General features: G+C 43.8%; 1 protein-coding gene across 2 annotated transcripts in view; it reads left to right on the top strand.

The window, feature by feature from the left end:
* SPAG17 (sperm associated antigen 17) overlaps positions 1-25,349 on the top strand; it is a 742,651-nt gene that overhangs the window by 657,550 nt on the left and 59,752 nt on the right. For both annotated transcript variants that reach the window (XM_033941513.1, XM_033941512.1), the window contains exons 39-43: positions 5,025-5,075; positions 11,025-11,127; positions 12,284-12,395; positions 14,825-14,902; positions 16,318-16,524. In XM_033941513.1, coding sequence (XP_033797404.1) covers positions 5,025-5,075; positions 11,025-11,127; positions 12,284-12,395; positions 14,825-14,902; positions 16,318-16,524 — 551 coding nt within the window. The remainder of the gene's footprint in view (positions 1-5,024; positions 5,076-11,024; positions 11,128-12,283; positions 12,396-14,824; positions 14,903-16,317; positions 16,525-25,349) is intronic.

Raw genomic sequence — 25,349 nt, 5'->3', positions numbered from 1 at the left:
GTGAATGGACTTGAACCATAAGTAGCGGATCCACTTTTTACAGCGTTCCTTCCAAGACAATATTGTGCTTCACATTCATTCAAAGTTCTTATCAATAGTTGTCACTGAATCCAAACTTCTTCTCATAGATTATCACTGATTTTTATTCCAATCAATCAATTGTGCTACCAGTATTTTTTCCAAGTCTTATTCTTATCTAGGAGAATCGACTCTTCATACTATAGACTGCAAACGAGCATTAGCTGCTTATTTGCAGAAGACTATATCATACAGATCACCTCTACAACTTTTTGTCTCTTTTGACATTAATAAGTTGGGACATCCTGTTTCCAGAGGATTAATATCCAACAAGTTAGCTGCATGCATCTTGTTTTGTTATATTCAGGCTGGGCTGCAATTAGAGAGTCGAGTCACAACCCTTCAAAGGTTCGAGTTTGGCAGATTCAGTATTATTTTCTCAATCTATTTCGATTGACAGAATAGTTGAAGTCACTCTTTTTCTCCTCGGTTCATATCTTTCACCTTTCATTATTGTCTGGAACTTTTTTCCAGATGGGATGGGCCCTTTGGCCGTTCAGTATTTCAAATTTGATTTTCTACAATGCCAACAATCCCACCATACCATACTGGTTAGCTTGGAAGTCACCCACATGTGAGAATATGCTGCCTGCTTGTCCTGGGATAAAGCAGTTACTTACTGTAACAGATGTTATCCAGGGACAGCAGGCAGATATTCTCACAACCCACCCACCTCCCCTGGTTGGCTTCTTAGCTAGCTATCTAAAGTGAGGAGACGTGCGCCCTATGTTGGACAGGAGGGCATGCGTGGTGATGTCAGTCACAAAATTTCTAAAGTTCTTCAAGCAAAAATGCTTTTGCAGCTGTCTGCATCGGGGCTCTGTGGATGACGTCACCCACATGTGAGAATATCCACCTCTCCTTGCCTCCACTATGTTATCTAAGTCTGTCCACGAGGCTGTCTTGTCGTACAACTCTATTCTCTCCTCTGCTCTGGACTCCCTTGCTCCCCCTATTTCTCGCTTTGTCAGGCGTACCAAACCTCAATCTTGGCTCACTCCCAGCGTCAGTTACTTATGTTCCTGCACCTGCTGTGCTGAGCGCCTTTGACTCAAATCTTGCACATGTGCTGACTTTATTCACTTTAAATTTATGATGACCTCCTTTAATTCTGCACTTACACAGTCAAGCAAGACTACTACATCCAACTAACTAACTCCCTTTCTTCCAACCCTCGTCATCTCTTTGCCACACTTAACTCACTCCTCAATGCGCCCCCACTTCTGACCTCTCCTTCTCTCTCTCCCGAGATTAAGGCTGATTACTTCCATAACAAGGTCCGCAAGATCGCCCTTGAGTTCACTACAAAGTCACATCCTTCTCCCCTACCCACCACCTAGTCTCCTGAACTTCAACCTCGCACGTCCCCTCCATCCTTCACCCAAAAAGCTCAGGAAGCTTTTCCTGTCTGGTCCCACCCGCTTGTCCCTCTGTCAACTACTGATGACTTTTCTGCCTTCTCTGTAATCACAGAGGAAGAAACTGCTCAACTTCTGTCTTCAGCCAAGCCTACTACATGCCCCTCTGACCCTATTCCCACCACTCTACTCAACCTCATCTCATATACTGTTATCCCTCCCACATGCCATATTTTCAATCTATCTCTTTCCACTGCAACTGTCCCTGCTGCCTTCAAACATGCGGTGGTTAAGCCACTTCTCAAAAAACCCTCACTGGATACCTCCTGCCCGTCCAACTATCGCCCTGTCTCCCTTCTTCCATTCCTATTCAAGATACTTGAGCGTGATATTCTCTGTCACTGCCTGGACTTCCTTTCAACTCGACAGATTCTTGAACCTCTACAATCTGGTTTTCGCCCCCAACACTAAGGTCTGTAGTGACTTATTCATGGCCAGATTTAAGGTCCTTCTTGACCTGTCTGCTGCCTTTGATACTGTAAATCACAGCTTACTCCTTGATATGCTGTCCTCGTTTGGATTCCGTGAGTCTGTTCTCTCCTGGTTTGCCTCCTACCTTTCCCAATGCACCTTTAGTGTATGTGTTGGTGGGTTCCCTTCTGTTGCTACCCCACTAGCGGTTGGTGTACCCCAGGGTTCTGTCTTAGGACCTCTTCTCTTTTCTCTCTACCCTGATCTCCTCCCATGGCTTCTAGTATCACCTATATGCTGATGACTCCCAGATCTACCTCTCTACACCTGAAATTTCACCTAAAGTCCAAGAAAAAGTCTCTGCTTGTTTGGCTGGCATTGCTGCCTGGATGTCCTGCCGTCATCTGAAACTAAATATGTCCAAGACTGAGCTGCTCCTCTTTCCTCCTAAACCCTCTGCTCCTCCTCCTTTCTCCATCTCTGTAAATAATACTGTCATTGTTCCAGTCTCCTCTGCTCGCAACCTTGGAATGGTCTTCGATTCTCACTTCTCATTTTCTATGTATATCCAACAAGCTGCTAAGACCTGTCGCATCTATCTCTTCAATATCAACAAAATTTGGCCCTTCCTCTCTGAGCACACTACCCGGACCCTTGTCAAAGCTCTCATAACCTCACCCTTAGATTACTGCAATCTACTCCTAACTGGTATCCCGCAGTGTCACCTCTCCCCCTTGCAATCTATGCAAAACTCTGCTGCGCATCTCATCTTCAACCAACCTCGATATGCTCATGTCTCCCCTCTCCTTAAGTCTCTTCAATGGCTCCCTATCTGCCATCGCATACAGTTCAAGATTTTATTGCTGATCTACAAGTGTGTTCATTCTGCTGCCCCTCAATATCTCTCCTCGCTTCTCTCTCCATATACACCTACCAGAGAACTCCATTCCTCAGATAAGTCACTCTTAGCATTACCCTTCTCCTCCTCTGCCAATTCCAGATTTCGTTCCTTTCATCTAGCTGCCTCCTATGTCTGGAATAAATTACCTGAGTTTGACCGTAAAGCCCCTTCCCTTCCCTTGTTTAAAAGCAGACTGAAAACCCACCTTTTTGATATAACTTTCAATCCTTAACACTACTCCTCTGCCCTCCAACCCAGCCCGCTGATTAACTGTTCCCCTTAACTGTATCCATGACATCCTGTTTGTCTGTCTTGCCTGTTTAAATTGTAAGCTTTTTTGAGCAGGGACTGTTTTCTTACTCTTTGTGACTCTGTGCAGTGCTGCGTGTGTCTGGTAGTGTTATAGAAATATTTAATAGTAGTATCTGCCTGCTGTCCCTGGATAACATCTGTTACAGTAAATAACAGTGCTATTTGGAACATATTGAGAAATCATCTTGACATACTATACATTGGTACATTTTTCTGTAAGATTTTTTAATCCATATCAAAACTTGAAAGAATTCAACAATGGTGGAAAATAGTCATGCATACTAGTTGCATAGCCATGAGGGGGAAAGCTTGGATTCCTGGGCCCCCCATATTGGACTCAAGCCCCCTTCCAAAATTGCAGCACCCTTGAATGTACAAATTGGGCACACATGAAGAGTGCCAGCGGAAGCAGCTGGAAAGCATGCTGCCAACTTCTTTGCTGCTGAAACAGCACTGGGAGTGGAGGGATTTGGGTAGCAGATCTCTTCAGCTGGTGGGGCTTTGACAATCCTGCCAGGAGTGGTAAGATTTTTTATCATGGGTGTGGGTAAGAGAGCAGAGAGGAAATGCATAGCTCCTCTAATCCACCTCTGGGTCGCCATAAAAATGGGCTGCTGACTATACTATACTCGTTTATAAGTCAGAAGCCAGACTGAATTGTTTTGTATGCAATCAGTCCAAAATTGAACAAAATTCTGATCTCTTAAATTTAGGCCCTAAGTTAGGCTTCTATATTTGTGCCCTATTTTCAACCAAGTTAAGGAGCCTACTGTAAGTTTTCAGCTGAAAATTCAAATTAATTTAGGAGCTTTAAAGTTATGATTATAAATTTAGGACTGCCATTCATTTGCCTAGAATTATAAGCCAAATTTATGAGTTTAGTACTGAAAGTCAATGCTAAGGTCCTAAGTTTACTTTCCCATCCAAAATCTGACTCTTGCCCATCACATTTAATGCTCCTAAATTTTAGAATTTAATGAAATTTTTAATAGAAATTTAGGCACACAGCCGTAGTAAATTTATAAAGAAACTAATTTAGGAGCATAACTTTCAAAGTTAGGAGCATGAGGGGGGAAATTTATCAAGCAGCGTTAGGGCCTTAACATAACTTAAGAGAATTAACACATGCTAAATGCTAAGAAGCCCACAGGTATAAAATGGGCTTCTTAGCATTTAACATATGAATTCCCTTAACATACATTAAGACCATAACTGCTGTGCGAAGGCCCTAATGCTGCTTGATGAATTCCCCCTAAATTCTTTATAACGGTCTTCAAATGAGGCAATTCTATAAGTTGGTGGCTTGGGACTGTATGTTAGGAGCCTATGTTAGGAGCCTATTCTATAATGAAATCTAGGCAATTAAATTCCATTGTAGAATACTAGCATAATTCATTATCAGTATACCTAATATTTAGGCACTGAAGCAGACAGGGTTAATGGAGGATAAAAGATATTTTATTGGAGAATCAAATATAAAATCAAGCCTGACAAGGATGTGTTTCACCTAAAAAGGGCTGCATCAGGAGCAAAACATTACCTTATGGTGTGAACCTTTCACTTCACCATAGGCAATACAGGACTTCCAAACTCTGTCTGGCAGCAATCTCTGTCTGGCAGCAATGTGACAGGACTTCCATAACTTATAGTATTCTGAAGTTATACATGTAACTTAAGCCCTGCCTTGCCTTTGTCCCACCCATGCTTTGCTGTTCTGTATTCCCACTTGCAAACATATGCTATGTAAATTAATTAAGTATTTGCAAAATAGCACTGAGGCTCTTTGCTAGCACATGTGCAGATAAATTCAGTACTATAATTGTTAATGTTAGCACCCAATTTATGGAATTGCTTTTAAGATGCCTTGATCTCATTTTTGTTATATCTCTTTTCTAAACATACAGACAAAAAATGAAGCGGGGATCTCAATGGCCAGAGAAATTGGAACAAACCAGGTAATACTTCATGAAATGAAAGTTTGTGCTTAATTTAATAATGTTCACACTTGTAAACACAGATATTGATGGAATGGTGTCACCATAAATATCACCTATTATATTTGTAAAATGAAAGAAGATATTTTTAAATGGTCAGGCAAAAATTGTTTTTAAGCTTATTATTTAAAGTGAAGTGTAGAGATCGTAGAAATAATGATATGTATAGGTAATTTAGATTCTCTTGTCATCAAGCAGGATTTCCTGTACAAACAGCACACGATTCCTTACGGATGGGTTAAGCACCTCAACTCATGAGTTTCTTGCAGAAGACATCAATCATTTTCTTCTCTCTATTCTCTTATCTCTCTGGGCAGTGCCCCCTCTCCTCAGTCTTAACTTCTCCAAGCAAGTTGAGAAGATGTCTTTTCATCCACTCTACACTAGCTTTTTTTTTTTATTTTCTGGATTTAATCCATTCTTGTTCAAGGTTTCCCTGTGCTAAGATGTTCACAATAGTCCTGAGATAGCTCTGCTTGGGAGAAAGGCCAGATATTGGGGCCTGAAGCAAGCAGGGTCACACTTTTAAAAGAAGCACCTGCCTGGCTGACCTGATGTAACACTTGGAGCTCGGGAATAGGTTCCCTGGGAGCAGTGTTGCTCCTGCGGAGTCAAGCGCGTGTGCTCAGGCTGATCTGACCCATGACTGGCCATGAGGCTTGGCAGAGGTTGGCTGTGTCACCCCTCCTGAAATATCATGTGGGTGTGAGGGGTCAAAGGTATCAGGTTTTTGGAACCTGAGTAAAAATTAGCCAGAAGAAACAAGTCGCTGGAGTTACCCTTGCTTGGCTGAGGCAGAAATTCCTTCTCCATTTCCATCTGCAGTGGATGTAGCAGCTAAATTGAATACCGCATTCGGATCTTCAGTATTTTCAGCAGGCTCATCTGGGGACTGCTTTGGTACATCCCACAGGTTCAAGACTAATGTTCCTGTTGCACTAGAAGGGAAGATTAGGTACTTACCTTGATAATCTTTCTGTCATCCTGTCAGATGTTCATTAGCATGTTTGCTGTCTCAAGCTTATCAGTATTACTGGATATCTTGTTTCTTTCTTCTGTCCAACAAGGTCAAGGATAGAGGAGACCACTTCTATTTTGAAAAGACCAAGGGGGCTTTCTTCCTGGTGTCAGGAGTGTTGGAGGGATTGGTGAATCGAGGGGGCTTGGCAGCAGGAGGGAGTGGGCATCCCTCTTGCTGATCACAGATGCTGGGGGATAGGGGTCCTCTGCTGCAGCCAACTCAGCTAATCGTGGCAGGGGTATTTTGTGTCATGGTTTTGGGGAGTCCTGCTGGCTCAGCTGATTGGGGATTCCCATGCCGCAATCAGTTGATAGCAAAGGTTAGGGTTAGGCAGTTGAGCTGCCTATCTTTGCGATCAGGCAAGCATGATTCTATAATTGGCACCGGTTGACATCAGCACCAATTGGAGACTTGGGGGGGGGAGGCATCTGTCCTTTCTGGTAAACATGATTCTGCATAGGATGCCGGTATGTGATTTTCAGCCACTTCTTAGGTGGCCGCCAAGACCAGTGTCCTATATAGAATCAGGTCCTTGTGCCTCCTCTTGAGGAGGCAGTAAGTGAACTTTTGTTAACCATATGGTTGCCAGTCAGCATGTAGTAAACATACCATTTCATACCAAACATTTTCTTCTACAGGCAGCCCCGGGTTAAGAACGGGTTTTGTGTTTTAAACCATTAAGTTGAATTTATATGTAACTCAGATCCTAGTATTCTTCCCTCCTTCTCCATCTCCTTGAGGTCCCTCTTACATTCCTTTCCATCCATCCCACTGTTCCTTCTCCACCACCACATCCAACATTACTCCCTCTCATCTCTTTCTTCCCCATTCATCTCTACCTCACTCCTCTCCCACCACCATGTCCAATAATTCTCTCTCCCTCCCTATGCCCAACAATTCTCTTTCTTCATCTCCCCATGTGCATCATCTCTCTTTCACTCAGACACCCAATTCTCCATTTCTATTCTTTCTCCCACCTCAGCATCTCTTTCTCTCACTCCCTCCATTCTTCCATCCTATGGCTCATGCTCCCCTCCCTTCATTCTATGTCCCAAGTTCATGCCTTCTTGACCTCATTTGTCTGAAATTTGTGCTCCCTCCCTCCCATGTCCCAACATGCCCCTCTCTCTCCCTCCCTCCATTCTGTGCCCCAAGTACGTGCCTCCTTCCAGTGGGTGTTTACCTTCTTCTGGCCGACTCTCTCCTAATAGCCACAGTCATTTCTCTGCACAAAGCTGTGGGCAGTGGCTCCTACACACGTCCCATGGTTGAGCTAAAAGCCTTCCCTCTGATGTCTCCATTCTCCATTCATGACCCGCCTAATTCCTGCCCCAACATAACATGCAGTTAATGCCTGAATTAGTTCACATTATCATACCACTGCAGTAGGAGTTACCATGCTTGTCCACTGACAGTTACTGTGTACTGATTTTTACATTAAGTGCTAACATGCTTTAGTAAAAAGACCCTAAGACACTTGGTATTTCTATGGCTATCATGTATTAAATTTATGAAATAATTAATCAAGTTTAAATTCCTTTGTCAAAAGTCAACCCTCATCAAATTAGAGCCACTACTATTTCCATAGGTCTCTATCTACATCATGTGAGTGTTCAAAGAAGCTACCTGGTACTTATTTCATACTTTTCCTTCACATTATTGCCTGGCTCTGTCTTCAGTTAAGGACAGTGTGTTTAGTCAAGTAGTGCTGAACAATATGCCCATATGTATTACTTAACTCTCACAGGAAACATTTTAGCAGATTATTCTGTAACAGAACATTTTTCTCAAATGTGGGAACAACCCAGAGCTTAGTAGTCACCCACTTGAGTGCCTGATTCAATGCTGCTTGTTGAGTGAGGAAGTTTCTTACCTGTTACAGATGTTCACTGTACCACCTCACCCACTTTCATGAGAGCTGATTTCGATCTTTAACTTGAGGAAGATCTGAGCTCAGGAAGAGCTGTTTCCATTGCAATAAGATTAACGTCACCCACTTGTATACATAATTAATCTTGCAGTCTGTAGAGAACACTTATTACAAGTGAACAGCTTTACTTTACTGTTAAGAAGCAGAAATTTTGTATCTATCTTACCATTCTAAAACAAACATATGTTATCTAGTATGTATCTATTATCTAGTATGTATTAATTCCCACCCCTCCCCCCCACACCCTAATAAGAACTTATATAAATATTGGAGGTCTTCAACCGAATATTGAGCACTGGACCATACCTGGATCCTAGTACTGAATATTCAGGTATCTTATCTGGGCAATTTCAGACCAGGAGCTAGATAACTTTGTGCTGTCCTAACTTTATCCAGATTGTTATCCTATTAGTGGACTAAATACAGTGGTGCCTCACACAACGAACTTAATTGGTTCCAGGAGCAAGTTTGTTATGCGAAACGTTCGTTATGTGAAACGCGTTTTCCCATAAGAATACATGTAAAAAAAAATAATTCGTTCTGCAGCATAAAATATGCTAAGATGACATAAAAAAAGATAAATTTTTGGTTATTATTTTTATTTAGATACATCTAAAAACATAATTGTTTTTTAAAACAACACACATTTTTTAAATTTAAAGACAGACTAAGTAGAGTCTAATTTTACAGTGAGAGAGGGCAGAGTCTCAGCGGCAAAAACTGGGACTTAACTGTTCATTTTTTTTTTTTCTACCGTGTTTCCCCGATGATAAGGCAGGGCCATCAAATAAGACAGCCCCCCCTTTTTAGAAAAAAATGTAAAATAAGGCACCCCCCCGCAAATAAGCCACCCACCGATACCTGCGCTTACCCGAATCGGGTGGTACGGTGGGTGACTCCGTGAGGTCCCTGGCACCCCCGACACGATCGGGGCAAGAGGGAGCTCAAGCCCTCTTGCCCCCCCGACTCCCCGACACGATCGGGGCAAGAGGGAGCCCAAGCCCTCTTGCCCCCCGACTCCCCGACACGATCGGGGCAAGAGGGAGCCCAAGCCCTCTTGCCCCCCCGACCCCCCGACACGATCGGGGCAAGAGGGAGCCCAAGCCCTCTTGCCCCCCCCCCCGACTCCCAGACACGATCGGGGCAAGAGGGAGCCCAAGCCCTCTTGCCCCCCGACTCCCCGACACGATCGGGGCAAGAGGGCGCCCAAGCCCTCTTGCCCCCCCCGCCCCCCCGACACGATCGGGGCAAGAGGGAGCCCAAGCCCTCTTGCCCCGCCGATTCCCCAACTCCCCGACAATATCGGGCCAGGAGGGAGCCAAAGTCCTCCTGGCCACGGCGACCCCCTAACCCCACCCTGCACTACATTACGGGCAGGAGGGATCCCAGGCCCTCCTGCCCTCGACGCAAACCCCCCCTCCCCCCAACGACCGCCCCCCCCAAGAACCTCCGACCGCCCCCCCAGCCGACCCGTGACCCCCCTGGCCGACCCCCACGACACCCCCAACCCCCTTCCCCGTACCTTTCTGTAGTTGGCCGGACAGACGGGAGCCAAACCCGCCTGTCCGGCAGGCAGCCAACGACGGAATGAGGCCGGATTGGCCCATCCGTCCCAAAGCTCCGCCTACTGGTGGGGCCTAAGGCGCCTGGGCCAATCAGAATAGGCCCGGGAGCCTTAGGTCCCTCCTGGGGGCAGGGCCTGAGGCACATGGTCGGGTTGGGCCCATGTGCCTCAGGCCCCGCCCCCAGGAGGGACCTAAGGCTCCCGGGCCTATTCTGATTGGCCCAGGCGCCTTAGGCCCCACCAGTAGGCGGAGCTTTGGGACGGATGGGCCAATCCGGCCTCATTCCGTCGTTGGCTGCCTGCCGGACAGGCGGGTTTGGCTCCCGTCTGTCCGGCCAACTACAGAAAGGTACGGGGAAGGGGGTTGGGGGTGTCGTGGGGGTCAGCCAGGGGGGTCGCGGGTCGGCTGGGGGGCGGTCGGAGGTTCTTGGGGGGGGCGGTCGTTGGGGGGAGGGGGGGTTTGCGTCGAGGGCAGGAGGGCCTGGGATCCCTCCTGCCCGTAATGTAGTGCAGGGTGGGGTTAGGGGGACGCCGTGGCCAGGAGGACTTGGGCTCCCTCCTGGCCCGATCGTGTCGGGGAGTCGGGGGGGCAAGAGGGCTTGGGCTCCCTCTTGCCCCGATCGTGTCGGGGCGTCGGGGGGGGCAAGAGGGCTTGAGCTCCCTCTTGCCCCGATCGTGTCGGGGAGTCGGGGGGGCAAGAGGGCTTGAGCTCCCTCTTGCCCCGATCGTGTCGGGGAGTCGGGGGGGCAAGAGGGCTTGGGCTCCCTCTTGCCCCGATCGTGTCGGGGAGTCGGGGGGGCAAGAGGGCTTGGGCTCCCTCTTGCCCCGATCGTGTCGGGGAGTCGGGGGGGGGGGGGCAAGAGGGAGCCAGGCGGAGAGAGGGCAGTTAAGCGCAGTGCCTGCGCGGAAGGATGCAGCTCGGGCGACTTCGTTGTGTGAAACGAAGTTCGTTGTACGAATCAAGACATAAAGTTCGTTGTGCGCAGCGTTCGCTGTGCGAGGCGTCCGTTATGCGAGGCACCACTGTATTGCTCATTTGTAGTGGACTAAATATTGCAAAATTTGTATCATTTTTGGCCTTTTTTACAAAGCCGCTGGGTAACTCCCTGCTCTGTCCATACTCTGCTCCCAGTATGGCACTGCCTGGATAATGCATAGGTGGTCAGACCAGATTTTTGGTGGTAATATTCAGGTAAGTGCTATTAAAAATCTGGGTATGACACAGTGAGGGGGACTTATCTAGAAAGGAGCCACTACTACCTAGAGAAGTTCCAGTAAATTTTTCAAGAGAGCACACAAGTCTTGATAACGTAAAAAAGTAAAAACTGTTATTCTGCTTCACATGCCTTTTATTGAGTAATAGTAATATTTTCCTGTCTCTGTATGAAATGGCAGAAAGGAGATTCGTGAAACAGAGAAGTATCTAAATGCAATAAGAGATCGAATAGTCCCTCCCTACTTTGAATCAGATATCAGCAAGACACTTTTGCTAAAACAGGTAATAGAAATTCATACTTTTATTTCACAGTATGCACTTGCTTCCAAATTGATGAAGGATGTTGATACTGGTTGTGTAGAGCACACCCTTCTTCCCACCTCTCCACTTGCCCACTCCCAGTGGAAGTAGTAAAGATGAAGACATTATTTGAATTAAAGAAAGCATTGGGCAAGCACAGAGGATCTCTGAGAGACAAGAAGGGATTGTAGAACTGAAATTGGTATGGATGACAGAGTGGATAAGGATGAATGGTCTTAATCTGTCATCATTTTTTGTATTTCAGGATAATCTGATTTTTTTTTTTTAATTGCATGTTCTAGTGTTTTCCACTTTGCCATTTGTTCTACCATCAATATAAACAAGGCATTGTCTGTATGAGAGTAATAACAAAAATACTGTCAATTTAATTGTTTTTATATAATGTTATACATTGGATGTGACGAGATAGGCCTGGAAGCCACTCAACCACTAAAGAGTGGCATCACCCAGAGGGGCTTTGGGATCCTTCAAACAGGAAAGAGCATCCCCAAAACCAACCCAGAGTGAAACGCTGAGGGTAGGATGCACAACGCTCTGACACCACAGTAAAAAAATACCATGGTATCGGAGCATTGTGCATCCTGCCTCTGCACAATTCATAACAGCAGAAAACATAGGTTTATAATTTCCTTCACATGCCATCAACACTCATATCAAAAATTTGTACATATTTTTGAAATGTGCAAATATTTTGAAAGCATTCAGATGGAATTGATTGTATTGCTTAATTTTCTGGTATTCTGGTTAGCAATTGTGAACTTCTTTTGCTTGCTAAGTGCAATACAGTCTTTTGCAATTGGAATTGAAGTAGTGGTTTTATGTCTATTGCTTTATATACACATTTGCCTTTTGGAATTAAAACCATTATTTAGGATCCCTGAGGAAGGCATGTTCGCCAAAACATGGACCGTGTTGATTCCTCTCCTTTCTAGTCTTATGTGGATTGTTATTGACTGAATTTTGGATGCAAAAAACCTTGAATAAACAAACCTGCATCAGGAACATCTCTTTCCACAGTCTCTTTTGTTTTGATTTCTGGACTTCACTTTTGCTGTGGAAATATTGGGTTGTCTTCTTTTGTTAGCAATTGTGAACTGCAATTTAAGGTTTTTCCCAGGATCATGCTAAGAAATCAGATTGTAAACCTACACCACCACCCACCAAGAAAGAGACATGGATGCTTGACACAGATATGGAATCAACTGGTAGTGCTCCTGACACCTATACAGGTAACTCTTAAATATGGGTGGGAGAGTCCTTGGTCTACCACAGTTCTGTGCTTGTGGACAGAGCTGCAAAATCTGACTATAGTTGAGAAATTGGCTAATCCCAATAGGTGAATGGGATCTGAAACAGCTCCTTACCACCTCTCACCTTTTGCAAATCAGTTCCCCCTTCCCTGCACTGGTAAGTGGCAGCATCTCAGCTTATGTCATCTTCTTCTGTTGCCTGAAGTCTTGCACTGCAGAATGGGCATCGTATAAAATTCAAAGTAGCAGTTGGGCCACAAGCAGCAGAAAAGAAGGACATAGCTTATAAAAATGCTGCTACTTCCCACCTCCTCCACTGGTCCATTGAAGAGCTAAAAGAAGTTCGGCAGAGTCAAGAGAATAGGAGTTAGGGAGAGGATAATTGTGTATGTTTGTATTGGTATTTGAGATGGTAAGTAAGAGAGAGGACAGCTGGAGAAAGTGAGCTAAAGGTGGGGAGAATAAAGGAGAGATAGCGTATCGGATGGGCAGAAGAAGAAAATCAAAGGATGAAGAGCAGGAGTGGACCATGAAAGGAAAGAGGAAAATAAAGATTGTGGGAATATAAGGAGACAAAGAGCTGGGTCTGGGTCTATGAAAGGGAAACCTCTGTGTCTCTCCTAAGAGTCAAGAATCTCTCTCCCATGTTTTCCCCTATTCTTATCCTCTATTCCTGATCTTCCCTCCATCTCCTGTATTCCAAGTCCTTCTGCCTTCCACTTCTCACTTGCAAACTCTGATCCTATTTTCTTCTTGCTTTATTCCTAGTCCACTTTCATTTTCCTCCATCCTTCCCTCTGCCCATTCCTGAGATTGCCTCTTATCCTGCCCCCATAAAATTCCCAAAACAACAAAATAAATTATAGAGACACAAAACAAGGGTAGAAAAATACTTTTTTTGTTATTTAGGCATAAGGTAAGGATTGAAAATATTTTTTATTAGGCAATACAAATTTGTATATTTTCGGCCTCATTTACAAAGCTGCGCTAGCGGCTGTGCTGTGCTAACGGCCCCAAAGCCCAAGGAGATTTAAAGGGCTTTGGGGCTGTTGCCGCGCAGCAGCTGTTAGCGCTGCTTTGTAAAAGAGCCCATTTATATCATTTTGCATATTAGTTATTCAAATATGCTATAGAATTATCGGAGAATTTCAGAAACTTTCTGCAGCATTCTATCCCTAGGCTACTGCAGGATACTTGGAGATATGCAAATAAGATGGATTTTAGTAGGATTGTGCATTAAACTGAATGCCAATAATTTTGAACAATAATACCAAAATAAAATATAGCAACTTCCTTTAGCAGATTTCTGAGTATTAGAAAGTTATTACAGTACAGTAGTTCCATAATTTTGTGGATCATGAAAAGCTCTACACCCATGGTTTTTCCATGAAGTTGATCATTGCATGGCCATGTTGAAATTATTTCTTTAAAATTCTGTTCAAAATTAGAAATTTAATAGCACATCATAATTCCACAGAATGTTAGAAAATATGATTCATATGTAGTGAATAATTTAGGAGCCGATATTCAGCCTATGGTAGTCGATAGTTTTTAAGCTGCTGATAACCATGTACTGAATTAAGCATAGATATTCAGGGCTCCTTTTACGAAGCTGCGTTAGCGGGTTTAGCGCACGCACCTTTGTAGTGTGCGCTAACCCCCGCGCTAGCCGAAAAACTACCGCCTGCTCAAGAGGAGGCGGTAGTGGCTAGCGTGGCCAGCAAATTAGTGCACGCTATTACACGCATTAAACCTCTAACGCAGCTTCGTAAAAGGAACCCTCAATGTCGGGTTATATCAGCAGATAAAGTTAGGACAGCATTTTTGCTGCCCTGTCTTTATCTACTTACTTACCCAGTTAGCAGATTGAATATTGCTACTAACTGAGGCCCTCTTTTACTAAACCTCAGTGGAGATTTCTACCACTGCCCAGGGTGCTAAATGCTCTGATGCTGCTCCAACACTCAGGAATTCTATAATCGTCAGAGCTTTCAGCACTCCAGGCTGTGGTAAAAACCTCTACCACATCTTAGTAAAAGGGGGGTTGAGTACATTCTAGCTTGGCCCTGATTCTACTTCTAGACTGCCACGGCAGTCTGCCAAGATATTCAGTGACACTGCCAGGTTAAGTGTGGCTGAATGTCTCCTCTTGAGGCACCATGGGTAAGTAACTTCATTTTATTTATGTTTGCTTCAGAGCAGGCTTAAGTACATTATATACATGTGCCAGCTAATACAGGTTGTGCAAAAAAGTCAAGCTTTTAGAAGGAAAGGTATATTCATATTCTCTTGTTTTAGACATTTTTTCAGTTGCATACAAGTATGTGGCCTTTCTGAAATCACCTTCTAAGAATATGAGGTTTAAAGAGTGTATTCAGGAGTAACATAAGGAAATCTTTTTTTCGTAGAAATTGTGATGAGCACATGGGACCTCCCAATGGATTTAATGGATGCACCGTCAGTAAGAGAATTCTCAAAAGCCCGGGGTAAGCACAGAGAAACCTTATAAAGAGAAAAGGAAAAGGAAAGCAAAGAACAAGTAGATGGTTCTGCAGTAGGAACTATAACATGAAGGGACATTTTTGAAAAAACTTTCAAGTCAGTATTGGAGCATTAAGCTCATTTTGTTATAAAAAACACATCCATCTTAGAACCACTTTCAAACAGGAAAAAGACTGGATTTCCCTTTTGAAATGGCTCTAAAATGGATGTATTTGTACAGAAAGATGTATAAAAAGGAGAGCCATTTTCAAAACTGACACGTCTAACTTATAAATGCCAAAAAAAACAAGCACAAGAACATTGTCTGGCATCATTTTAAGAGATATGGCCACACAGATGTCCCTGCAGATCAGAGGGGCAGCCTAATAGTCAGTGCAGTGAACTTGGCACCCAGGTACAATTCCCATCATAACTCCATTTTGTATTCTGAGCTCTCCAGAAATAGAATAAAACCTACTGTACCTAACTGTACACTATTACAATTGCCTTCCATACTGCATATGTCTCCTATATTTAGGTACAGCAGGTAATTTGGTGATTTGGGAGGGCTCACAATTTCCACCACAAATGTACTAGGTGAAGTGGGATTTGGACCTGGATCCCTTTGTTCACAATCCATTGCACTGACCAGTAGGCTGCTCTTGGCAGCTGCTTGCTGCTATGTTGAGTATGTTTGTAATAACTAATGCTATCATAGTGCCTGGTATCCCCTCTCAGGGGAGGGGGAGGAGGACAGCATCCACAAGGAGGGAATCAAGCCTTAATCCATCCAGTGGTCAGTTAGGTCACTTAAAGTATCTTTTTTAAATTGGACGTAATTGAAGCAGATCTAGATAAAAAACATACTTCCTTTTAGACTTGGATATGTTTTCCTGTTCCATTATCACTGAAAGATGCTCTCATTTTGAGCCTACCATAGTTCTTCCCAAAACATGCCCACAACATATACCCTTGTTATTTAGACAAACTCAGTAGAAAATGGCCAAAAATTGCTTTTTAGCTGTTTTGGCCATTTTGAGACGTCTTCAAAAATAACCTCTATGAACTCCAAATTCAGCCTCCAAATATCACTCTTATTGATGACTACAACTCCCTGGCTTCCTGGTGCTACAAACAATGTCGCCATGCATTCCCAGCTACAGATAACCTAGGGTGCAAATCAAAGAATTAAATCAGGAACTTCTACAGAGCAGCACACAGTGGTGTCACTCAGCTGGTCCTGTTTCTTTGTTCTTAATAAATTTATTTAAAATAAATCAACAATATAAAAGGATTTATTCCTAAATTGATAATATTTGCAAGTGTTCTAGTCACCAAAATTTACTTACATTGAAGGCAGCTTGCATACTGGAGAGGTCAAGATTTTGCTGGGTAAACTGTTTCTGTTTTCATTTTTTAGACCAAAAAACTATGGTGTGTGAAGAAAGAGATCTGTATTCCGATTATGAAGAAGAAACAGACATCCTTATGTCATCTACCAGTAACATAGAAGAGATGGCCATTTATCTCCAATCTTCTGAAAGCATAGAAGAGAGGCCTGAATTTCTGAAATCTTCTAGTCCCTCAATTAAGTCAAATGAAAATCTCAGTTGTATATCTCAAATAGGTAAAGATATGAGAATTTGACTCTCATTGCAATAATGCTGCAGAGACTATCCCTCTAATATTTAACCTGTAGGGAATCAGCATGTTTTTATGCACTGACAACACCAATTAAATTAGGCCTGGATATTCAATGTCAGGTCATGTCCAGGCACTGACCTTGAATATCCGGGCATGATCAACTAGGAGGCAGCCACTAGGACCTACTTTATGTGATGGGGCTGACCCCCCTAGCAGTATTCTCATGGTACAACCACTAGGGAGTCAGTTATATATGGAAGGCTGATCTCCAGTGGTTGTCTTGCAGTACTGCCACTAGAGGTTGGGGTAAGTTCTGGGTAAGTTCAAGGGTTGAAGGGGATCTTGAGGAGGGCTGTACATGTGTGTAGGGTGTAGCTTTAGAAAAGGCACTTACTTGAAAGAGTGGGGTTTGGATCCGGCACCAATCAGGAGAGGGGGGTCTTTGAATTGAATTCAGGAGAACTGAAATGAGAAGCCATCATTACCATTTAGGAGTCCAAATGGGGGAGTTTGCGGAAAGATGGAATTGGTGGCCTGAAAGTTATTTGAGTGTTGGACAATATTGAGTAGGCAAAATAAACCTCCATAATCAAACTCAGCATGTGATAATAATAAACCAGCACTTATCTTGTGGCCCAATGGGGTCCCATTTCACATTCAAGCTTCCTCAGGCCATGCCTTAACGTGCTTCTCTGAACCTTTTCTGAAGGTTGAGAAGCACATTGAGGCATTTTGAAGTCTTAATACACTCTGTTCCAGACACAACACTTGGATCCCCTGAAGAAGCTTGAATATGATACGGGTCCCCCCTCAGGCCACAAGATAAGTGCTGGTTTATTATCATCACATGCTGAATTTGATCATGGAGGTTTTTTGTGTCTAAGAAAGACATTGAGTCCATGTATGGAGTGTTGATATATATGCTGATATAGCGACTCACCTCTGGACCTCAGAGGTAGAGAATGACACGGTGGTTGTTACCCACGGCTAGCTGCGAGTAGCCTTGGGTAACCCGCCGAAATGGGGAAAGAAAAAATAGTGGTCGCTGCTGGGTGGTGGATGGTCTTGTCTCCGCAGTGAGGCAATCAAGGATCGCGTGGTCCAGCAGCCCCCACCTGCCCGATCGCAGCGTTCTGCCATCTCCCTCCCTCCACCTCACCTTATATGCAGAGTTTGCCAGCTTTCTTTTTCGCCCAGCCGCACATGCGGCTGCTCGAGTTGTTCAATCTTCTCCTCTGCTGCAACTTCCTGTTTCCGGTTGCGTCAGAGGAGAAGATTGAACAACTGAGCAGCCGCGTGTGTGGCTGGGCAAAAAAGAAAGCCGGCAAACTCAGCATCTAAGGTGAGGTAGAGGGAGGGAGCTGACGGAATACTGCAATCGGACGTGAGGGGGCTGCTGGACTGCACGATCACGCGTGTTCCCGCCTCACACTAGGAAGGAGGGAGTGAAAGGGAAAGAGATTCTGGACCAAGGGAATGAAGAGGGAGAGAAAGAAACCCACAGCAGGAAAGAAAGGGGAGGACAGGCAGGTGAGCCAGATGCTGGGAGCAGGGGGGGGGGAAAAGAAAGAGGGATAGAAGCTAGATGGGGTTGAAGAGAAGAGACACATTGGTGTGGAAGAGGAAGAGAGGGGAAATCTGGACTCAGGAAGGTAACAGAAACAGAGGGGAAATTATGTGCATGGGGGCATAGGGACAGAGACATAAAGGGAAAATACATGCCATAGGGATGGTATATGAACACAGGGGGGCAATGCCAGATACATAGGGGAGATATTAGAAATGGGGAAAATAGGAACACAGAAGCGAGATTGTTTGGGGACTGAGCTCGCAGGCTCCAGCGGTTTGCACACATTGTAACGTGCCACGAAAGTAAGAGGGAGGAAGTTAGATAGATAGGCCACGTGAGAAGAGCTGTAGGGTGGTAGAAAGGAACAGATGGTGGTGGTGGAAAGGAATAGAACAGACATTGAAGGAGGTTGGAGAAGAACAGACCCTGAAGGGAAATGTGGAAGACAGAGTGGGGAGAAGATGCTGGAAGGGAAGAAGACAGATGCCAGACTATGGGGGAGCGGAGGGAAGAAGATGGATGCCAGACCAATTGGGGGGGGGGAGTGAAGGGAGAGGCACAGTAACAGAGCAAATGGAAGACGCAGAGAGAAGACACACAGTGGATGGAAGGAATTGAATGAGAAGATGAGGAAAGCAGAAACCAGACAACAAAGCTAGAAAAAAAAAATTCTATTTATTTTCTTTTTTTTTTTTGCTTTAGGATAAAGTAGTTGATAAAATTTTATAAACAAAGCCCTGCCAGATGAACATCTCTTTCTCTAGTTCAGCAGCCAGAACTTTGATTTATAAGGAAGGAATAAGCTAAATATTGCAGTACTGAGGCTTATATGGATGCTGCGGGGGCAGTGAATGGGATGGCAGTGACGGTGACGGGGCAGTGAAGGGAATGGCGGTGATGGGGCAGTGACAGAGACAGATTTTTTTCCCCGTGTCATTCTCTACTCAGAGGCTTTTTTCCTCCATTTTTGGTAGATTGAGATCTAGTTCGTTTTGTTTTTGCTTGGTAAATTTAGGATCTCTTATTGTTGTGTTTAAGTGATCTCAGACAATATTGAGTACCATAGCTAGAAGATAGGACAGCTTTTTGTGTGGTCCTATCTGGCTGCTTAGCTATGCAGGCACCAGCACTGAATAGACCCATGCCAGCTCCTCTTTGACTCCACCCCAGTCCATCACTCCGCTGCCCAGCTTTGGGTTTGAACAATGCCAATGTTCAGCAGCACTGACCAGTTAAGTGCCACTGAATATTGGTACCTGGCTCACTGAATGCAATTTAAATGAGTAAAAGCCTCTCCTGCCTACTTGAATTTTGACCCCCTATATTTCCATTACAGTTATTTTTATGTACCATTCTCCCAGAAAATAGCTGTCCCGTGGTTAACACATTACAATTAAATAATACAGTAATAAAAAAGTTAAAAAGAAATATAAAACATCTTAATGCAGAGTCTAAGATAAAAACTTACCATTTCATCATTGTGCTAAAAATGTAAAACGTGATACCGAGACTTATAAAACATTATCCATCCCAGACTTTAGACCCATTCACCAATCCTTTAAAGATTCTTCTTATACACTACATTCCCTTCCTGCTCTTCTTTATTTCTGTTCTATGCAAGTATATTTTCATTTATTCAATTAGGTTTCCCTGGACTAAACTATGGTAAAAAGTGGCATTAGCTTGCCTTTACACAGGTTTTTGGCCAAGATTCACTAAACCTCCAAAATGTGTGTGTTCTGTTTCCGTTTGTATGCCGGCCGACGAATTCACTAAAGGCCTGCATGCAAATACGGACGATCGTTAACACACCCTCTATCCACAGCCAGGATCACTAGAAAGCAATCCCGCTCATGCGCACACCCTGACAGTAGTGACAGGAGAAGCAGCCTCCTGTCACTGCTGTCAGGGCTCAGCCCTGATCTCTCCTGCCTGCCCTGCTCTGCCCTGATCTCTCTTGCCTGCTCGCCGGACTCTCCTGCTCTCGGCCGCTGTTCCCTGCAGTGCAAGCCCGTGGTTTTAAAATGGGCCTGCACTGTGGGGAACGGCGGCAGAGAGCAGGAGAGTCCGGTGAGCAGGCAACAGAGATTGGGGCAGAGCAGGGCAGGCAGGAGAGCCTACACTAGCCCGACACACCAGCTCTGCCAGACACCCCCACAGGCACCGATATCTCCTGCCTGCCATGCTCTGTCCTGATCTCTCCCTTGCCCTCCCTTGGCTCGGCACAGCACAGCCCTCATCCCCTCTCCCGGCATGGCCCACCCGGTACGGCCCACCCCCCGACACCAAAAAGTTGGGAGCAGGAGGGGTGCTCAGTCCCTCCTGCTCCTAGGCCTCCAACCCCCTGGCCCACCCCAAACCACCCTGGTCGGCTCAAGCGGTCGGGCCCGGCCCACCCACCCTGGTACCTTTAAAATAGTTGAGAGCAGGAAGGGTGCCCGGTCCCTCCTGCTCCTTGCGACAAGGCTCCCGAAGGCTCCCTCCATCTTCGGGAGCAGGAGGATTGCCCAGAACCTCCTGCTCCTACGCCAATTTTCTGGAGCCAGAGGAAAGTCTTCCTGCTCCTCCGTCCAGCTGCCACCCAATAGCGGCCATAGGCCCTGCCCCAGCGCATCATCTGATACACGGGGAGGGGCCTAAGGCACTGATTGGCTGAGACGCCTCGGGCTAATAGTAAAACCCGATTCAAAATAGCCAAGCAATTGTTAGTGAATCAATCACTTGGCTATTTTGCTAATTTGCATGGGAGGATCACTACAGGCTTTAGTGAATGGGATTGGAGGGAAATTTGGTCACAAAGTGCTCGTAAACCGATTGGTACATGATTGGTTTGCTTAGTGAATTTAGGCCTTTGTGCACTAAGAACATGTGCTAATGTTGTCATTAGCACATGGTCATTAAAAAGAATTAGCATGGTAACATCAACACCTATTTTGCAGGTGGTAATGGTTCATGTGGTAGTTCTGCACTAACCAGTTAGCGTGCAGTAATGTGGAAGCAATGATTAGTGCAGGAATACCTGCTCCACTCCCCAGAAGTGCCGCTTGCAACAAAAATTTTGAAATATTTTTTTTAGCTTCTGGGTAGCACTTTTAGATTTGGAACTTACCGCAGAATGTCTGAGCATGTCCTGTAAACCATTTTAAGATGCAGTAAATGTGTGCTAGTGTTTACCTCAGTTTAGTAAAAGGACCCCTTATTCTTTAGCAAATTGGTTTTCTTTTCAGTTTTAAATTTTGGTGCAATAGAATTGTATTTACAAATTTTGGTTTTGTGTATAGAAAATGATTTTTTATATTTAATACTGAGTTTTACTAAACCGTGGAAGAGCTTCTTACCGTGGGCTGGCGAGGCAAATGCTCTGATGCTAATAGGAATAGAATGAGCATCGGAAGGAACATTTATCTTGCTGGCCTGCTGTAAGAAGCTCTTCCGCAGTTTAGTAAAAGGAGCCCTAAATGATTTATATTACACTTTATACAGCTATTTGTTAATTATAATGTATTATGTTCACTTGAGGGCTGTTTGTTGTAGAAGAGTGCAAAGAACAGCAGGGGATGTATGCCCTCTTAGACTAGACCAGTTTCTCTCAAACTGTGTGCCTCAGCACAGTGGTGTGCCCTGAAGAGATTCCGGGTGTGCCATGAGAGATTCCATAAATTTACTTTATTTTAAAAAATTCCCTTCATAAGTATACATTGTGTATGCGAGAGTCTGTCAATATTATGAGCGTCTGTGTGCATAAGGATACAACTGCCCAGACAAGCATCATTCTTAGATGTGATTTGAAAACTAATGGCAAGCAATTTTAATTTTATTTTTTATGCAGTAGTTAACGAGCAACAAAACAATCAAGGTTTTGTTACAGTTTGGATCTTCTTATCTTTAAAGAACTTGGATTTTCAGCTGACAGAAATTAAATTGAAAAAAAGAGAATGACTGCAGATGGTGAATGATGAAATGTGTGTTTGCTTGTCGACTATCGAGCCGTGTTTTGAGTTAATTGCACTCAAAAACAAGCATATCCATTGCTTTGATTAGCAATTCTATTCTATCTACTTTAATTTCACCATTGTTACAATTACCCACATAACTTAAAGAACTTTAAATAAATAAATAAATCTCAGATTTCATATTTTGTTGGTTTTGCAATTTTATAATTTCAATTATAATATGCCACGAAAAACATTTGCTCCATTTAGTGTGCTAGAGCTAAAAAAATTTGAGAGATACTGGTCTAGACCTTTTCTCTGAGGACAAGCAGATTCAATACCTCTAATATGTGAATGATATCACCAACAGAGTCTGTTCCAGAAAACTTTGGGCCAAATATTCAGCTGGCGCCATTAACAGGAAATTCAATTCTGTGCCATGTCTAAGCTCTGGAATTGAATTTCCAGGTATACAGTGTCAGTGCAATATTTGGCTCTTAATCAGCTATGAAGAACTGCATAAAAGATAGGATTGCATTTTAACATGTTCTAAATCTTCCATGTTGCTGTCAATGGTAATGATGTTTCTCATATCAGTATCATCATATGAGGCCATCTCATTTTTATTTTTTCTTCTGGAGCCATTATGATATATATCTTGTTTCCATGGTCACCTAGGGACAATCAGGTACCATGAACAAGAAGAACAACCATATGAACAAGCAGAAAAGAGCAAGTGGGAAATCATCCAAATATATAACTGAGTCAAATTTCATAGCTAACTTTTCTGCCACTTTTGCCAGGTTCCTTGGATTGACACCTACATTTTTGCTCCATTTTTTACTTACAAACCCCCTGGGTAGGGGTGTTGTTTGGGTTTTTTTTAATTGTGTTTTCAAGTTTTCCTTAATTTTTGGCACAGCGGCAGTCTGCACTATATCCAGTACATAGAGGGGCACTGGTTGATTTTTTTTCACACTGAGACATTTGATTTCACTGCTGCCGGTGATTCCAAGATATGTGACTGATGTACAAGATGACACCCATTACACTATGAGGCTCATTTTCAAAACACCAAGATCTCCAAAAAATGGCATAAACCGGCACTTGGATGTTTTTCTTGCCAAAATGTCCAAGTGCCAATTTTCAAAACTGACTTTCTGGACATCTTGTAAGGCTTCTTGGTTGCTATGCATCCAAAGTTCAAGTGAGCATGTTGGAGGTGTATTATGGGCAGTCTTAGCACTAGAATGTCTTGCAGTGATCATTAAACCTTTCCCAAGATGTCCAAGACGCAATTTAGATGTCAGGAGTTAGACCTATTTTAGAAGTGTCTAAGTGCCAAAAATGTACCCAAACTGACCATATGACCACTAGAGGAATTAAGGACCCCCCCACACACACTTCTCCAGTGGTCACTGACCCCTCCCACTCCTGAAAGATTTGAATGAAACAATACATACTTGTCTAGAACAGCAGCATTTGGTATGGGAAAGCCTAGTAGAACAGCAAGCAGGTGTCTAGAGTAACATGGTAGGTGGTGTAGCAAACCATAGAGAGGAAGACCCAGGCCTATATCCCACTCTAACCACTGCATTTATGGTGGTAAGTGTGAGCCCACCAAAATCCTGCTATACTGCCATATAGTAGGTGCCATCTGGAGACATAAGGGCTATTGGGGTGGTAGACAAGTAGGTATAGTAGGCTTTAGGGAGTTTTGGAAGGTTCACCATACCTTATAAGGGAGTTCTGGTAAGATGTACACCTGAAACTTTTTATATGAAGTTTACAGCAGTGCCCTCTAAGGTGCCCCACTGCTTTGCTAGCATGTCTGTCTATGTGGCCAATGTAGTTTAAATGGTGGCCCCGCCTAAATCCAAATGACTTGATTTTGGATGTTTTGAACTTGAACATTTTTGTGGTTAAAAAAGACCAAAAAGTTAGGAGTCCAAGACATCTAAATAGATCATTTTCGGGGAAAAAAAGATGGGTGTCTAGTGGTTTCACAAAATGGACATTTTCAGCACCCAAATTTTGGATATACTTCTCAAAACATCCAAATATTAAGTTAGACGTCCTTTCAAAACTGCCCCTCCAAGTAGCATGATTTTTATTCCTGGGCATTTAGTATAATTTCCTAATTGCTCAAGCCTAAAAAGTATAGAAAATGTCTTATTTCTAAAAAATCTTTGTTTTTTTGACCAGGATAGTAAGTTTTTGCAATTTACCTGTATGTAATGTGAAAATACCAAATGTTTATCTTTTCATTCTTATAAAGTAAGAAAAAGCAACAAATGAATCACATATTTAGAAGTGAATAGTTTTTTTGAGATTTGTGATTATATTGTAAGTCACTTTCATGAATCAGCCCCCAGATTTAGTCTCCCATCACGTTCTCAATATTTTGTCCTTGGTAGTGGTGTGTAAAGTTCAGTATATCCTGGTGGAAGAAATCACCTTGCTCCTCTGAGTATGCTCCCATGTTCTTTGAGAGACATCCTACAGCCCATTTGAGAGACATCCTACAGCCCATTTTACTGTAATTCTTCAGCATATTCTCAACCAAATCCACATAGTTTTTGCCCATGTGATTGCCCAGGAAGCTGTTCCAAGCTGCTTTCTCCTTCCTAATTAGCTTATTGGGAAATTCTTTGCACTCCAAAATCTTCTTTATCTGTAGTCCGACGAAGACACCAGCTTTGCCTTTTGCCTCAAAGAGATTAGAGACAATGTCTTGAAGGTACTTGAAGGCTGTTGACTCCTTAGCTATAGCTCTGACAAATTTTTCATTAGGCCTAATTTGATGTGCAGTGGTGGCATCAGCACCTTCCGGGGGTGCACCAGTGGTTCACATTTGATGTTGTTTCTCCCCACAGCGAACTTGGTCCACTTTGGCCAGTCCTGCCTTTGGTAGGGTGTCTTTGTGTTCCTTTTTGTGTTCCTGCTGTCCCAAAGGCAGAGATAGAAGGGAAACTTGGTAAAACTGCCTTCGAGACCCGTTCAAAATGCTACCATTTTGAAGTTCCCAATGTCCTGTCAGTTGTACTCATCATACTTCAAGGTGCCTAGTAAGGTCTTAATGCTGTTGTAATCCTCTTTGAGGTGTACTGAGTGAGCTAGTGGAAGAGACAGGTACTTGTTCCCATTTTGGAGCAACACAGCTTTGATTATCTTGGATGAGCTATCAATGAAGAAACACCACTCTTTCGAGTTACAGTCGATTCCAATTACCTCAGACTGGTCATATTGTGGCAGAAGCAGAGCCCACCTTGATGAGTGAAGAAGGTGGGAAAAGCCTGGTGACAC

This window comes from Geotrypetes seraphini, chromosome 4 (genome assembly GCF_902459505.1).
Source record: "Geotrypetes seraphini chromosome 4, aGeoSer1.1, whole genome shotgun sequence".
NCBI lineage: Eukaryota > Metazoa > Chordata > Amphibia > Gymnophiona > Dermophiidae > Geotrypetes > Geotrypetes seraphini.
Note: the sequence above shows the minus strand (reverse complement) of the source record. Positions and strands in the feature narration are given on the sequence as shown.